At 36.0% G+C, this 16,189-nt stretch overlaps 1 protein-coding gene across 1 annotated transcript in view; it reads left to right on the top strand.

Moving 5' to 3' along the window:
• The window catches only part of Man2a1 (mannosidase alpha class 2A member 1), a 170,146-nt gene that overhangs the window by 130,592 nt on the left and 23,365 nt on the right, over nucleotides 1-16,189 (top strand). Inside the window, exons 17-18 of the mRNA XM_004841766.4 lie at nucleotides 12,890-13,023; nucleotides 15,605-15,746. Coding sequence (XP_004841823.2) covers nucleotides 12,890-13,023; nucleotides 15,605-15,746 — 276 coding nt within the window. The remainder of the gene's footprint in view (nucleotides 1-12,889; nucleotides 13,024-15,604; nucleotides 15,747-16,189) is intronic.

The following is a 16,189-nucleotide window of genomic DNA, read 5'->3' as shown; positions in this document are numbered from 1 at the left end:
TTCCTATGGCAACGCAGCATCTGCTTTAGTCATGAGCACATTTACTAAAAACTTTATTGTGAAGACCTAAAAACACTATGGTGGATTTTAAAAATTAAAATTGTATCACATACGGCTTTCAATTAGTGGACCACTGACTAGTTGTAAAATACACAAAGACCTGCCTCCTTAAATGTGGAATTGTATTACAGTAGCATGTATCACAGCAGTATAACTTAAAAAATTCTAAAATAATCCTGTTTGTTTATAGCTCTTTGGCTGGTAGAGTATAAAATCAGCCAATTGTTTATTGCTTTTAAACAGTATAGACCATCATCATTATTACCCAAACTGATAGGAAATAGATTTTTGATCCTTTTAGGAGCGTAACTCTGGGCAATTGACTGATCCTTCAGGGTGGAGCTGTAGTTCCCAAAGATCCACACTTGCACACTTATGTGGGTTGATTTTGAATTAGAGCAGAGTACTTTTCTAACCACAGAGGTAATTTCACCGACCAGGCTGTTTCCCCCAGGTTATCAGTGTCTTAGAAAATGACCTTATAAAAGCACACATTAAATTATCTTTGCTGTTAGCTGGGGTGAAGAAAATTAGAAAAAGGGAAAATAATCTTTCCTAGAATCTTCATACAGGTAGAAAATAAAGAATTCTATAAACTAATTATAAACTCTTATCAGTGGGCACATTGAATTTTGCTTTTAAAAATCTTTTTAACTTCCAGTTTCATTAGTTTTTGCCTTCCCTTAGAATATTAGATTTGGGCTAACTTTTCTCAGCTCTTAGGTAATACTACTGATATATTTTCAGGACAATCCATGATTCCTCAGTTGGATCAGGAAATAATTCTTCTGGAAGTGAGAAAAATAATGCTAGATGCTAACTTTATGTCCCATAAATGTAACTTGTAAGTTATCTGCAATCACTTTCTACCTAAAGGAAAGCTTGTAGTTCTGAAATAATTTTTATTGAGTTTCCCAAAACCTCTGTAAGTCAGAAATAGTTTTTGACCATCCGTCAGTACATTCTTGTGTAAGCCACCCCTGAGAGCTCTAAAATTACATTTTTGGCTATCACCAAATGTTTCTTTTGATGGGTGGAAAAATAACATCACACAGAAGAGGTGCTCATCTATGTTTAATTTTGCTTAAAACTACTGTTATTTAATGGAAGAGTTCTTCCCTGCAGTATGACACACGCTCTGACACAGGCACGTCATCAGGTTTGATTTATCTTGGTTTCTCAGCGGCTGTGTCTGGAGGTAGGCCCTGTCTCAGAATAAATGCCAGCCTGTCAGTCAGGTACATTTGTTTGATTGCTTTTGTTTTCATTTACGTATGTCTGTCAGTATCACTGCATCTTTTAAGTTTTCATTAGATTATACGGGATGTCTGCAACTCATGTTACAGGGGGTTTGTGGCCCTCTTCTGCTGGTGGCTGCCATCATACCTGGATGGCTGGTTTGGAAATTAATAGACCCTGGCTTGTCTGCTTATTTATTCCAACAGACTGCACTAAGCAGAACTAAATGGTTGTCATCTTTCTTCTCCTATCCCCCTGGTGAATGAACTGCCTAACAGCTCTTCACTATGAGCAGGGCCCACGAAGCTTCAAATGGTTCCTGTCCTACCAAAGTGACAGGGCTGTCACTGTGTTATCCTCACATTTTCTGGGCTCCCAACATGGCCTATTTCTCTTTGCTTGCTTGGCTTCTGCATCATTTCTGTGCCATATTTTTTCATTTTCTTTTGTCATGTATTTCCTTTCTAGATTGTTTCTTTAATTTTCCTTCATGTTCTGGGAAAAAGGCTCAGATTTTAGGGACATTGCTTGTTGGGCAAATACCTCTCTTTTATCACCAAACAGGCCAATCTTGGCATTTCACGACAGCCATAGAAGTCTTGACTCTTACCTATCTTCTGTTTTTCTCAGTACTCATGATCTGTTCATTAGTTCCAAGAAAAATATTTTCACATGTCAGGATGTAATTTTGTGCCAGTTCTTGAAATCCCTGGAAGTCTGACATCTAGGTAATGGAGGTATTTTTAAAATGAAGCTTAATTAGTTAAGAAATAGAGATTATTCTGAATAGGGCACTAAGAATACAGTATTAACATAATAAAATAAATATTCAGACTTCATGTTGTCTCTGGATTTCTCAGTGGGTAGAATAGAGTTGGCCTGCATTGTATTTCCTGGTCAATGTTAGATTTTTTTGTGCTTGAAAGCAGAAAGCTTTAGAAGCTTATAGGAAATGACAGATAAATGAGTATAATGCAAAATTAATTTGAAGTCCTTTTCCTGAAGAGTTTTACTCTAGTTACCTGGATCAAATCTGAAGTCAGAATATACAAACTTAAACTGACATGTAAACCTTTAATTTTTTTTCCTATTTATCCCTGAGCATTTTTTTTTTCCAGTATGAAAGTAGTTGGTGAGAGACGAGACACCAGAATCACCTGAATGGCTTTCTTTCAGGATATATGCTCTCCCATGTGACTATTTTGGGCCCTCTCAAAAATCTCCCACCTAGAGAAGATTAGCCCAGGTGTAGAGACTTTGCCTTAATTGGTAGTCTTTGTGACTCATTTCCTTGTGACCTTCTCTGACCATTGCCTGAGGACTCATATAATCTGGGTCTGGGTTCATTGAGGTCTTAATGAAATCACTGTTCAATGCCATACAGATACAGCTGTGAAGTGTTCAGAGTATTTGGACATAAGCAGTCCAGCTACCTCAAAAATTTTTTTTCTTGGCTTTGGTTATGCAGTGCTGAGGTACCTGTACTAAGAAATACCTGGGAGCTCTTTCGTATCTAACTTTGGCCTCCTATAAATCAGGTGTCTGAGTCATTGATTGAAACACATACATAAAAGGTGATCTTTTGTCTTAGGTGCAAAGAAAACTTTATGCAACTTCTGTGTTTTTATAGATTGACTTTTAGTTGTACTTCTCCAAATAACAAAAGTATTTATTCTCACATTTTAAATACATAATTTTGCTCCCTCTAAATTGACCAGATATAGTTATTAGATGAATATTAATGACTAAAGCCTCTTCATTGACAGTACCCAATTTCTGATCTAGAAAGAAATGAAAGTTAAGAAAGTATTAATATTTTATGATTATACATTGTAATTGCATTAGGTTACTAAACTAGGCAATTATATAAAAGATTATATTATATCTCAGCAATAAGGCAGAATAGAAAATGAGGTGGCATACAACTGTAATCCCAGCACTTGGGAGACTGAGGCAGGAGAATAGCAAGTTCAAGTCCCACTTGGGCAATTTAGCAGGACCCTGCCTCAAAATAAATTTTTTGAAGAAAGAAAAAAATGCTGAGATATAGCCTAGTTAGAAGGCTTTGGTTTCAGTCCTCAATATCACACACAAATAGAAGTTCATATTATAGATTGTCTTTACTGAGTATATCTATTAACCCTTCAGAATTCAGTTTATGGAAACATTCTTTCAAAAAGTATAGTAATGCAAACATGTCCTTGTAGTCCTCAGCCTTTATTTTAGCTCCTCTTGGGCCCTTTTCCTCCTAAAGTAATTTTTGTCTAAAGTACTCTTTGGGAGAAAACAAGATCAAGAACAAAACTCAAACAACACTTCCCAAATTATATAAACTGTTTTGTCATTATTGATTTTGAAAGAAACTGTGTTGAGAGGCTTTGGTTCAATTGTACTTTTTGTTTTGGGTGTGGTATCTAACTTTAGTTTTTCTACTTCGTTCTTTCAGATTTGGAAAATGATTAGAAGTGTAGTTGAAAGACTTTTTCTTAGCATCACTTAAGTTATTAAAAATACTGCTTTTTATTTCATTATCATTCAGTAGAATTTCTAGAAATATTAAATTAGAGGAAATCTTGCACTCACTAGCTTTAAAAGCTCTACATCAGAGCTATTCCAGAGATTTCTAATGAAATATAATTCTTGCCTTATGTCAGGTTAAATAAAAAGTCCATTTTATAGGACACATAATTTAATGAAATAACCTTTTAGAACCATTTTATACCTTCTAAAATATTATTTAGTTTGTAGAAAAATAACATTTTCAAGGGGATAAAGATGGGGAAGGTGGAAATTAATTTTTCTTATAGTATATTCATATTTTATTAAATTGAAACTTCAAATATCACCAAATAGACTATTTTAACTTCTTTTGGTTAATCCTTGGGGAAGATAGAACATACTATAAGCCAAAGCCCCTGCAATCCCTTGTGTTACATTTGATACCACACCTTCACAAAAAGTACATAGTTTGCAGAAATACGGCTATCCGTAAGTGACATTACTGTGGCTTCATTTGTCTTCAGAGCTGTACTTAATTAGACTTAGCGGCCTAGTTTTCTGACATCAGCAGCTACTTTGAAGAATTGGGTTGCTATGGGTTACCAGTGTGTTGTGTACATTTTCACTGGCACAAGGTTCTAGTCCGAAATCTGTAAAAATATCTATCTTCCAGGGTTTTTTTGCCTCCAGGACTGTGTTTTACTAGGCAGGTGATTGAGTGAGTATGTGTGTGTAAACCATGTTTCACCCCTTGGGAGAAATACCTTAAATGCAATACTTTTGCCCTATTTTCTTCCAGCATATTACAAAAGTACTGTATGTAATGAATCTTGCTAAAAGAAAGTAACCTGGAGGAAAAAATGTAATGAACTGCTATCAAAAAGTATAGAAAGAAAGAGTTTCCACTGACTGAAATGACTGGATAATTTCTTTGCATTGGTGTATTTAGCAAAGAGAGTTACTTAGTTTTTCTCTGAGCAATTTTGAATATTTAAATCTAAGTGTATTTATTACATGAGTCCTGACTTTTACAATGAGCTCCATCTAGTTTATCATGTAAGGTCACCACATTGGGAATTAGAGATCTGAATATTCAGTGTCACCACTAAGCAAAGTAGAGTAACCTTTTGGATTTGTCCGTTAATGTCTTAGGGAATCAGTTTCTTAATCTATAAAATAAATAGATGATTAATTACGGATAACCATCAAAAAGTCTTCATAAAACCTAGAATCATATAAAATCTCTTGTGCTTGAATCCTGGCTTCTGAATTCATCAAAGGACATTTGAATCTGGGGCTTTCTTTCATTCCTGGAGTCCACCCCACTTGTAACAAGATCCTGTTGCTTCACTGAAGTTGTTTTTAATTCTAAAAAAAGGTGCATGAGAATATTAAACTAGTTTGCAATCAATCTCCCATTTTTCCCCCAAGGCTACATTCCATATTTAGTTTGATTTAAGAGTAAAAACATTAAGTAAGTTGTGGCTAGGCAGACTTAGGTAATTAAAACACTTTTGGAATATCATAATATGTAATTGACTGCTAAGGATTTTTCTTTACTGTTAATTGGAACTTTAAAAAATTGAAATAAGTAGCTATTTGTCGAACCTGATTATTCCCTACAGGCATGGAATAGAAGGCTATTTTAAGGGACTGTAAGCACGTTCTGGTTTCACAGGTTCAGGTTCAGAGGTTATCTTGGGGGCTGTATGACAGCTGCTGCTGTGTTGAAGCTCAGCTTCTTAGCAGGAAAATATCATCCCCTACAAGTCTGTGTTGCTCTGAACTCTGATGAGGGGCTCCAGGATGAAACACAGGGGAAACATAATGGTTCATACTCCAGAGTTAGGCCCTCGCATCTCATCCCAGCCCCCCTCCCAGCTCTGCTGCTTACCAGCTCTTTGACCTTGTGCAGGCTACTTCCTGTCTAGCCTCGATTGCATCATCCTGAATCAGTGACAGTGATGGAGTCTCCCTCACATGGATGTTAGGAGGAGTGGGTGAGTGAGTGCAGAGTGTGGTATCTACTTAAGACGAAGAGTAGTGCAGAAGCTTGGAAGACTTAAGGAAGTGAGTTATTGAGATGCTATATCCTAAAGAAATTTCACTTGAATGGACAGAAAAGAGGAACAGACTCACAGAGCATGAAATGGAGTTGGTTAGATCAGACACCCTGGTTCCTGTAAGAATTTGAAGAATTCTGTGTTCCTTACATGTTTTTAAATTGGCATTTAGTTTTTCTTTATACACTTTAGTAATTGGGAAGGATGTTATCTTTGGTATTGTACATACTAGTGACATTTAAAAATAAGCATATCCATGGGAAGTGATTTGATACCAAATCACGCATCTTTAGAAAGCCTGAAGTAGCTCTGCTTTTAACAATCAGAAATTTCACATTATTTTTTCCTTGAACTCATATTTCCATCCTACTTTGCCCACAGAATTTTACCTTAATTTAACAGTTTCATGCCTGAGAATCTTGTTGTTGGTTGACCTTTCATTACTTCCCTAGAACAAAAATCATGTGTGTGTGTGTGTGCGCGCGCGCGCACGCATATGCATATATATATATATATATATATGCATATATATATATATATATATATGCATTACAGTTTTAAAACTCCTTCTAAATCTGTAAGCAGTGTTATATTTTTTCAGGAATGAATTATATAAGTTGTTATTAATAGAGAATTGATCAAAACAATAAATCAATGAATGTCTCACTATTTTGATCATTTGTTTTATAAATTGTGATAGAAACATTTCTGTCAATGAGTTGTCCTTTTTAAAATAAGTACCATGTTATGGAGCATTGTTTATATAAATAAGTAGCCGGTAATGGGAGGAATCTGTTACAGGATTATCATTCAACATTTTGAGCTCCTTCTGAGTTTTAGATATCACAAATCAGAGAGTAATTATCCAACTTTAATTTTAGTCAATTATTTTTAATGATTAGGCCTGAGAACCTGATTTCTTATCCCTTCAATTTTATTGATAACAAACAGTTGGAAACTACATGTTATGCAAAAAATATATATTACTCATTCATTAAAGTATCTCCAGTTAGTACCCACTGGAGTTGCTGTGGGGGAGAGGCATGCTTCTGCTGCTGTTACTTTCTCCTCCCACACCCCTTTGTAAGTTGGAAGGAGAAATACTAAGAAGAGTAGAAAAAGGAATAAGCAGACATGCCTCTATAGAAGAGCTGTTTCCACAGTGTGAAAAATGACCTGTAGGATTCAAGCTTCCTCTCCAAAAGCAGCTGGGAAAACTGGGTGGTAAGCAGGCTCAGAATAACTGTTATGCCAAGAGGGTGGAGACTGACTACCCTGATTATCCTACCATTCTTCTCTACCACGTTCAACAGCCCCAGCCTGGATCATGGGGAAAGTGGCAAGAAACCTCTCGTGCTGTGAACTTGTTTATTCACCTACTGGGAACGTGCTTTAATTTGACCTCTGCTGATTATCTATTCCTGATATTAAAACTGATAGATGTCTTACATCCCTTTAAAACAGCACTTCCAAAGTATGTGTTGTTTTACAAAAGCAAAGTCCTTTTTTAAAGGCAGCTTTCTAGTTTTGTAGTGTATTTTTCAGTTTTTAGTCCTCCTCTAAATATATCTACTTAATTATTATAATCTTTACCCAAAATTTCCAATCCATATGATGAAGATGCTATACTTCTCTATTATGTATTTATTCTTTGACATTTTTATGAAAATTATTGAAATGAAAAGCATAAGGTATGCAGACCAGTGCCAAACTCTCACATGATCAATACATAATAATGGTTATTAATCTAGTGTTTTAGAAATAGAAGAAAGTGATGTATCATCATTTTCTTAAGCTTGAGACTTAAGAATGAAATTTACTGAAATTTGTATTCATTAAAGCACATATTAAAATTTTCACTTGTGGAGAAATAATCAATGTGAAAATTTACAGATACAGAAATCAGCAGTGCTTCAGAGGGTAAGTTAGATCCCAAAATGGATAAGTTGAGAAAGTCAACATAGAGAAAAAGGTCATCCAATTGTGGGAATTATTACCATTTCTATTTTGGTACTTCCATAGAGGGGTACTGCCTTTAAAAAACACATGCTCAAGATAATATTTGTTTTTTATAAACATTTTCATAGTGACTTAATTCATTGGAATGAGACCTGTCATTGAAGTGTGTATTTTTTAAACTTAACAATGTGTGCTAATCAGTAACCTTAAGTGTCAGCTCCCAGATTAGTAGGATAAACTGCACAAAATCAACAGTGTCACAAATGTAAACACGTAAGAGGAAAGTTATTCTTCTATTTTTTTATTATTTAAATATAAAACAAAACAGTCCCCAAATTGGAGAAGGAAGTGTTCAGAATTAAGGAACCCAACCCCCCCACCCCCCCACCCCCCCCCCGGCAGCTAATGTTGTCTTACTTCTGCATGAATTGGTGTCTCAGTCATCATATCTGCTCAGCACAGAGGAAAAGGAAGGAGGACAGCAAGCTTCCATTTTGCCTGAGAGCCCACTCTTCCAGAACACTCACAACAGACCTTGCTTTGAAACTTAAATAGGTGTTTTGGGGATTTATTTTTTCTAATTTGATAGCCATATGTTAATTTTCAGATGAGCTTTTCTTTGAAGAGGTAAATACCTCTGTAAATGCCCTCAGCTGTCACTTTCCATCTCCTTAAATGGGTGTAGGCCAGTTGCCATTGTCCCATCTGGATCTAATGACTTGTCCTCACCACGTGTTAAGTAACCAGTGAGACACTAGTTTCTTGCTTTCTTCTTCCAAATTGTTGCCTCCCTCTCACTCCTGAGCTGACTCAGTGTAGCGAAAGTAAAATCTTATTTATCAGAATATCCTCCCTGGAAAAAGATTCTTTGCATTTCAGAATTATAAACTGAAATGAGGTGGAGAGGCTGAGCCAGTTGTCAGATTCTGTAGTTCAGAGTCGAATTAGGCTGTTCCAGACAGATTTTACAAAGACCTGACTAGAAAAGAGAGTAGATAATGCAAAGAAAGGATGCTGAAGATTTGCCGAAGGCCTTCGTCATCTTTGCTCCCAAAGCTAGAAGCCCAGGCCTTCCATCTGCACTCCTTGGAGTCTGTACCCTCCCCCCTCCCCCGGATGTTTCCTCCACCCCCTTTCACACATGGGATGTGTCAGGGATGCCTTCCCATTTTTCTCTTTTCTCCTTCAAGAAGTACCCCATGTTAGGTCCCTTGATTGGTGAAAGGCACCTGTCCAGAGGGTAATGCTGTTTCCTTGCCTTGCTTTTCTGATCTACTATAGGGAAGGCTCTAAGGAGTCCAGCATCATTTTGAGAATGATTCTAAGACTATAAGCCTTGACATGACCCAGCCTTCACGGTTTTTTTCTTTCTTTCTTATATCTGAGAAAGTATTCTTCCACTCAGAATGCTTAAAGTTAATTTTATAAGTAACACATATGCACGTATATGTGTATATGTGCGTATATGTGTACATATGCACATATATGTGTGTGTGTACTCTTGACAAAATGGCACACATTACAGATATAAAGTAAATCCCTCTTGGAATCTGTGCCAGCCCACTCCTCAGGGGAGGTACCTTGGATCTGTGTACATGTGACATCCTGTACCTGTAGAAGAGCATAGTGTTGTGTTTGTGCCTGTTTTCAGCATAAAGTTTCTCAAATATACAAGGGTGCTGTATTTAGCTTTTTTCATCATATCTTCCTGTCTTCTGGGACATACACCTACCTTCTTCATTTCGTTTGCTACAAAGGATTCCGCAACCTCCTTATACCTGATTCTATGTATTTACTTCATTGTTTACAGGCATCAAAAACGTTTTCCTACTTTTTCCTCTTAGTGAACATGCTGGTGCACACTTCCTGAGCTCTGAACTGTGCTCTTCTCAGCTGGACACAGTGAGGAGAAGGTGCTGACAGAGCATGGGTCTTTAATTTTTAATACTGTATGTATTATTTTCTTGGCTTCTAAAGTGAGTGTGCCATTTGAAAACAGGGGGTTTTTTTGGTGCCGGGGATCGAACTCAGGTCCTTGCGCTTGTGCAGCAGGTGGTGAAACCACTGAGCTAAATCCCCGGCCCTATTGAAAACAGTTTTGACTTACTTTAAAGAGCTTTTGGGTGCTGGCAAGCCTTGCCCCTCAATTCTGTTTCGTTAAATTAAATAACTTACAGCACACCAGGTCCTGGCTCTTCTCTCTTTTCTTTACTCCTCTCCACCCTCACCCCCCACAAGGACTACTTTTATGGTAGAAGGCATTTTCTTTTCCCTGAACTGTAAAAAACCCAGAAGGGCTTCCAAAGCCCTGGCCACCCTTTATCCAGAGGGCACTGTTTTAGTGAAGCTAACACTGTGCCGCCACATATTGCACAGATGTAGCAGATGCTGTGTCCCATGCTTTATACCCTTTCACTTCTGTCCTAAAGGCTTCTGTGGTAACAGAACGGCTTAGGATATTCTGGACACAGGAAAGGAAAAGTTGGCATCTTCTATCCTCACACTTACCATTCTTTACAAGATAATAAATTCTCTTCAAGAACTCAGGGATGTCCCCTTGCTTCTACTATTATCGCATTTTTTATTTGGTTTGTTCATAATAGGTGTATTAAGTTTAACCTTGTTTTAAAAGTCTCTCCTGGGTCCAAATTCAAAACAGTGTCTTGCCAAATTGTGCATGGACATAGAGCTCCTTTTATATAGTAGGAAGTACTTGTTACCACAACGGGATCTGAGTGTAATATTGAGCTTGGGATACATGACTTTCTCAATGGAAATAATTTATTACTGCCAGAGGTAATGTGAAATTATTAATTTTTCCTTGAAGCAAGTTCTTTGTAAATGTTTTCTGGAGATACAGGAAATGAAATTAATGATGTTCTTGCTTGCTAAGAGTTCATTTCATTTCATGTATTCTTTTGACCTCTGAGAAAAAACCTAATCTAGAGAGAAGAAAAAAAAAATAGTACTAAAACCCTATAAATGCCTCCAGTAAAAGTTGGAGTTAGCTTCTTGTCATCTCCTATGCTCCTTAGTGTGACACAAGTACTATCATTCCCAGTGTTACATCTTGGTTTGGGGTTTTTTGTTTTGTTTTGTTTTGTTGCAGTGGGGATTAAAACTAGTACTTTCTGCATACTAGTAAGCACATGCTCTCCTGCTGAGCGACAACCCCCCCCCTTACTTTTTGTGATTTAGATGTCTTTAACTTGTTGCAGACACTTGACTATTAAAATTCATGTGCATGGGCCCAGGATTTAGCTCGGTGGTTTTGCTCCCTGCTGCACAAGTGCAGGGACCTGAGACCAGAGTTCAATCCCTGGTACCAAAAAAAAAAAGAAAAAAAAATTCATGTGCATTTCATTTGGGCTATGAAAAGTATTCTGGTTAATGTATACACTATAAAAGCACAGTTTGCATTTAGAGCAATATATTTTGTAAACCAAAGAAGATTCTGTTGTATCTTTTTTTTTCTAACTTCATAATAGTGATGGGAATATTTGGATCATTTATCTTTGTGGATTCTTCTGATAACTTTTAGAAGGAAATGTATCTATGGATTTAGCTGAGAGGTACATGGTTCAGACTGTGACCATTAAAAAAAAGAAAGAAAAGAGGCATCTCTCGTACTCCTAATAGTTTTATGACCATAGTGAAAAACTGAAAGTACCTATGGTTGTAGTTGAATTGGAAGAGTAGTATTTATTCTTTGAGCATCTGAAGATTTAATAGAGGTTTCAATATTTAGTATTATTTATCACCATATAATTATTTATATTTTATAATTTCCATCATACTTTGCACAGAAACCTAGTCCAGTACCTGAACTCGTGGTACTTTTCTTTTCAATTCCTCACCAATTCAAGCTTCCGTTCTTTAACTGTTTGCTGTCACTTTCTGAAAGCTCTGAGGATTCTTCTTAGCTCCTGGGGGGAGGGGTCCTTAGCTTCATTCTTCCTCTCCCCATTTTTCTTTATACAGCCTTCTTTATTTAAAGAATTTGCTGACTACCAGCACAGAGTGACAGGGTACGAGGGGTAGTAAGGAAAGGTGGGGAATGAAAAGAACATTACAGGTAAGTAAGTTTCCAGGATCCTTGGAACTTCAAAAAGCATCCGTTTTATGAAATAGGGTAGGGCAGTCTCACTTCTTATGATCACTTTCCTAATTGCTCTCTTGAGAAGATCCCGTGATATCTCTTCTATGTACTCCATCTGTATTAGGCGTGTTAGATTTCTTCATAACTCCTCTCTACATCTCTGAAATTGATCCAGGGCTTCACTAAGGACTTGATGATACAGTTAGAGTAGACTAACAGAGAAATACTAGTAAACAGTTAGGCTTATGCCCCCAAAAAGAAACGGAGTTTGATACATCTGGGGCTGTTTTAAGCTGTCGTCTGCTTTTTAAATTTTTTAGCAAAAGGCCAAATGGATCTCTCCATAACAAGAGCTCCTAAGAGATAGCAAACTCAATTAAAATTGATTTAACTCCTGGGGAGCTCTCTAGATTGTAGTCAACAAATACTAATATGTTAATAACAGTTTCCAACCATTAATCATTTCATTGGCTCTCCTGTCTCTGTTCCTAAAAACAGATTGTGGTCAATAATACACTGTCTTTTGAACCAGTAGATGATAAATTTCACTGGCTCCTCATTTCTAGTGTGTAAGGAGAGAATGGCAGAGAAATGGACCCTGCTGTTTCTGTTGGGAATACAGCTGGAACAGGTGAGGAGGACTGGCCTTGAACAGGCTGACCCCTTCTCAATTAGTGGCTCCCTTTCTCCTCAGAAATCAGTGGAGAATCAGTGGCATGTTCTGTGTTGTCCACATTTCTTCTTAGCTTCCTCGTCATTTTGTTGAATTACATGTGCTACTGAATAAATACTGCCTACTATCTGATATTTTTAAAAGTAAATTGTGACACCATTTAATATCAGAAATTCTAGTGATACAAGTTGATAACAGGAAATGTATGTAACTTTGGAAGGAGTGCTCTATACTGTATTTAAGAAAGGTGGAGTAATAATTGTTTTCTTTATTTATGTGTATATACTTTAAATTTAGGAATAGAAGGACAGTCTGTTGAAATTTCTAATATTGTGGACATCCGAAATTTATATAACCGTGAGATTGCAATGAGAATTTCTTCTGAAATAAACAGCCAAAATAGATTTTACACAGACCTAAATGGATACCAGGTAATTTTCTTGAAAATAATTAAGTGTTGGTGGTATTGGCGTGTAATTTTTGTATAGGATAATGAATGGCCCAGTTAAATTTTGAATCATTTGACAAGTATCCCTAAAGTGGAAAATTATTTCTAAAATAAAACTGAGTTTTAACAGTAAATTGTAGGCTTTATATTCCATCAGATATCCAAAGTTAGAACAAATATCTGAGAGACCATTTTCTACAACATCTGTTTGAAAGATTTATTTCTTCAAAGGGAGATTTAGTGACCATTATGCATTAAAAATCTTGATGCTAACATTTCTCTTTAGGTAGGTAGATAATAAGATAGATAAGATAGGTAAATAAGTTTACCTACTAGAAAGGAAAAGTAAACAGGGAATGGTGGATATCTTTTTTTTCCTTATAAAGAATTGTTCTATGCATATTTCATTTATTCATTATGTATTTTTCAATGTAGCATGTAATAATGAACTCTAAATTTTAGGAAAATCCTCTCCCTCTCTTTATCAATGTGTATGTATGTCTGTGTACATATATACCTACATATATATATATACATATATATGTATATGACAGACATATATCTTCTTAGAAATGCAGGCAGACATTTAATCAAAATAAAACACTTAAATAGTAAGAAAATTCATATATTTTTTAAGATTGTCAATTCTCTTTAACAGAATTTGATAGAAGTCTTGATTGTTAACTTAATCTCTGTGCTCTAAGTGTGTGTGGCAACATATCTTTGGAATGTGAATATTAAAAATACAAGCATGTTTTTGAAGCATTAGCATTTTAGAAGTTTCTTGCTATGAATAGAAATAATTTCATAGCATATGCTTTTTACTTTGTCTGATTTTCAACTGGGGATAAGTGGAAAGGGTTGTGATAATTTTCTCTCTTTTATGATTTCCTCCAAAAGTTAAATTTAAACTCTTTCTAAAATACAGAAATTACAACACATTCTGATTAACATGTTAATTCTGTTACAGCTGTTTGGTTTTCAAATGAAACCCTGACTTTATGGTGATTCATTTTCCTTATATACAAAGGAAAATGTTTTCTTAAAATCTCACAGAAGCAATTATTTGTATGTGTGGGTGTGTATATGAATGAGAAAACCAAGTAAAAATGAATAACTAAAAAATGTGAATTTTCAAGGACCAAACTTGAATAAAAAGTAAAACATTATTTTTAGGTTTATAATCTAAATTTTTTTTTTTTTTTTTTGTACCAGGGATCGAACTCAGGTCCTTGCGCTTGCACGGCAGGCGGCGGAACCACTAAATATTTCTTACAATAAGCTGATTTTAAAGCTTTGGATAAAACTAGAAATTTAGACTAAGGTTGGGGGTGGAGTGAAAAACAACAACACAGTTGTGGTAGTTTTAAGTGTCTTTTCTGTAAGTTTAATAATACTATTGAATTGGGATGGGAAGGTTAGCATTTGGAAGGAACAAAGCAAAATTCTTTCAGAGTTCTAGGGAAATATCCTTCCTTGCTTCTCTCTAGCATTGGTGGTTGCCGACAACCTGGTATTGTTAGTTCCCATTCCTTGGTCTGTCAAATGATCACTCCAGTTTCCTCCTGTGTGTCTCTGTTTCTCCCTGAACCCGAATTTCCCTTTCCTTATAAGCACAGCAGTCATTGGGTAAAGGCTGACTTTCTATGGCCGTATCTGTTTCTGCAGAGACTGTTTCAAAATAAGATCATGATCACTGGATGTGGGTAGACATAAATTTTGAGAGAGACATTGTTCAGCCCTGGACAAGAAGTAAATTGAGAGACCTACTGCCGAGTTGTTGAGAATGTTAAGGATTGGCTCCATTAAGTACCCAGGCAGACCATCTTTCCATCAATAGTCACTCAGTATATATTAACTATTATGCTAATTGTGAGTCTCTCTGATGATAAGGTCCTGAGGTTAGAGGAGTTAGTGTGACCAGCCTGGCTTTGGGGTGCTGACGGTCGCTCCCAATAGATAGTGTTCTGTTTCATGCATTCAAATACTAGGATATGAGAAATTGGAATGTAGAACTATCTACATTGAAACTGAACAAGAAGAGTAAACACTGAATGGTTTTTAAATATAAATATGCATCTGATTATAATATAATAATGTTGGAGGATTTGGTAGGGAAATCTGAGGTATTTATTAAAACTAATTCAAGAATAATAAGTATTTCTTGAAAGCAGGTAGAAGCTATTGTGCTTAACATTCATTACAAAAGCAGTATGTTAGATTTAGATGAGAAATGAATACTTAATACCTTTATAATTTGTTTTATGCAAATATGAGAAGCTAAAAGACTCTTCTTAGGAATTTTTATTCTAAATTTAAATAAAAATGCTTATTTTAAAAATCTGGACAAGTTCTACCTTCCCTACTTACAAATTGTTTTCTAAGATTCATATAATTTTTCATCATACTGTTTTAAGGAAACAGATTAATTTTTTAAATAATTTTTTTTTGCTTGAACAAGAAAGATAGCTGTCTCCCTTTGGAAGGAAACTCAGTGCTAATACTAATTTGTGACTAGATATGTAAATATTACATCTTTAAAAGAGAATTATTTGGTTTTATAGATTCAGCCTAGAATAACAATGAGCAAACTGCCTCTTCAAGCAAATGTCTACCCTATGACCACGATGGCGTATGTCCAGGATGCTGAGCACCGGCTGACACTGCTCTCTGCTCAGTCTTTAGGTGTTTCGAGTTTGATAAGTGGTAGGTGGTGTTGAAATTCTTTTTTGCTCTGGAAGGTCACACTTCTAAGTGTATAATTATTCTGTGGCCAAATGCATTAATTATCCTCTCCACTTAGAACCTGCCTATCTTCTTCCACCTTTTTTCTTTTGAGAAGTAGACTATTAATTAATTTTGGATTTTGTGAGATCAACATAAAATGATGATTTCCCTCAGTTGTCAGGTGAAGCACAGGGGACCCAGGCCTCGATGTCCACAGTTGTTTTAACAGTAACTTTCTTCTCTTGATAGTTGTTGTTTGCAGAGATCTCTGTCATCATTGTGATTTACTGAATGCAGAAACTGAGACTCCAGAAGCTTAGATAACTTGCCTGAGTTTGCCAAGATGTGACATTATAGATCAAACTCAGTTCTTTTCTAAACCGTGGTCATTTTCCCCTCTTACCTCTCAAAACAGGAAAGGG

The sequence above is a fragment of the Heterocephalus glaber genome, unplaced genomic scaffold, assembly GCF_053883595.1.
Source record: "Heterocephalus glaber isolate CG9 unplaced genomic scaffold, H.glaber_assembly_v1.0 deba00001465, whole genome shotgun sequence".
Lineage (NCBI taxonomy): Eukaryota > Metazoa > Chordata > Mammalia > Rodentia > Bathyergidae > Heterocephalus > Heterocephalus glaber.
This window is presented reverse-complemented; position numbering and strand designations above follow the sequence as displayed.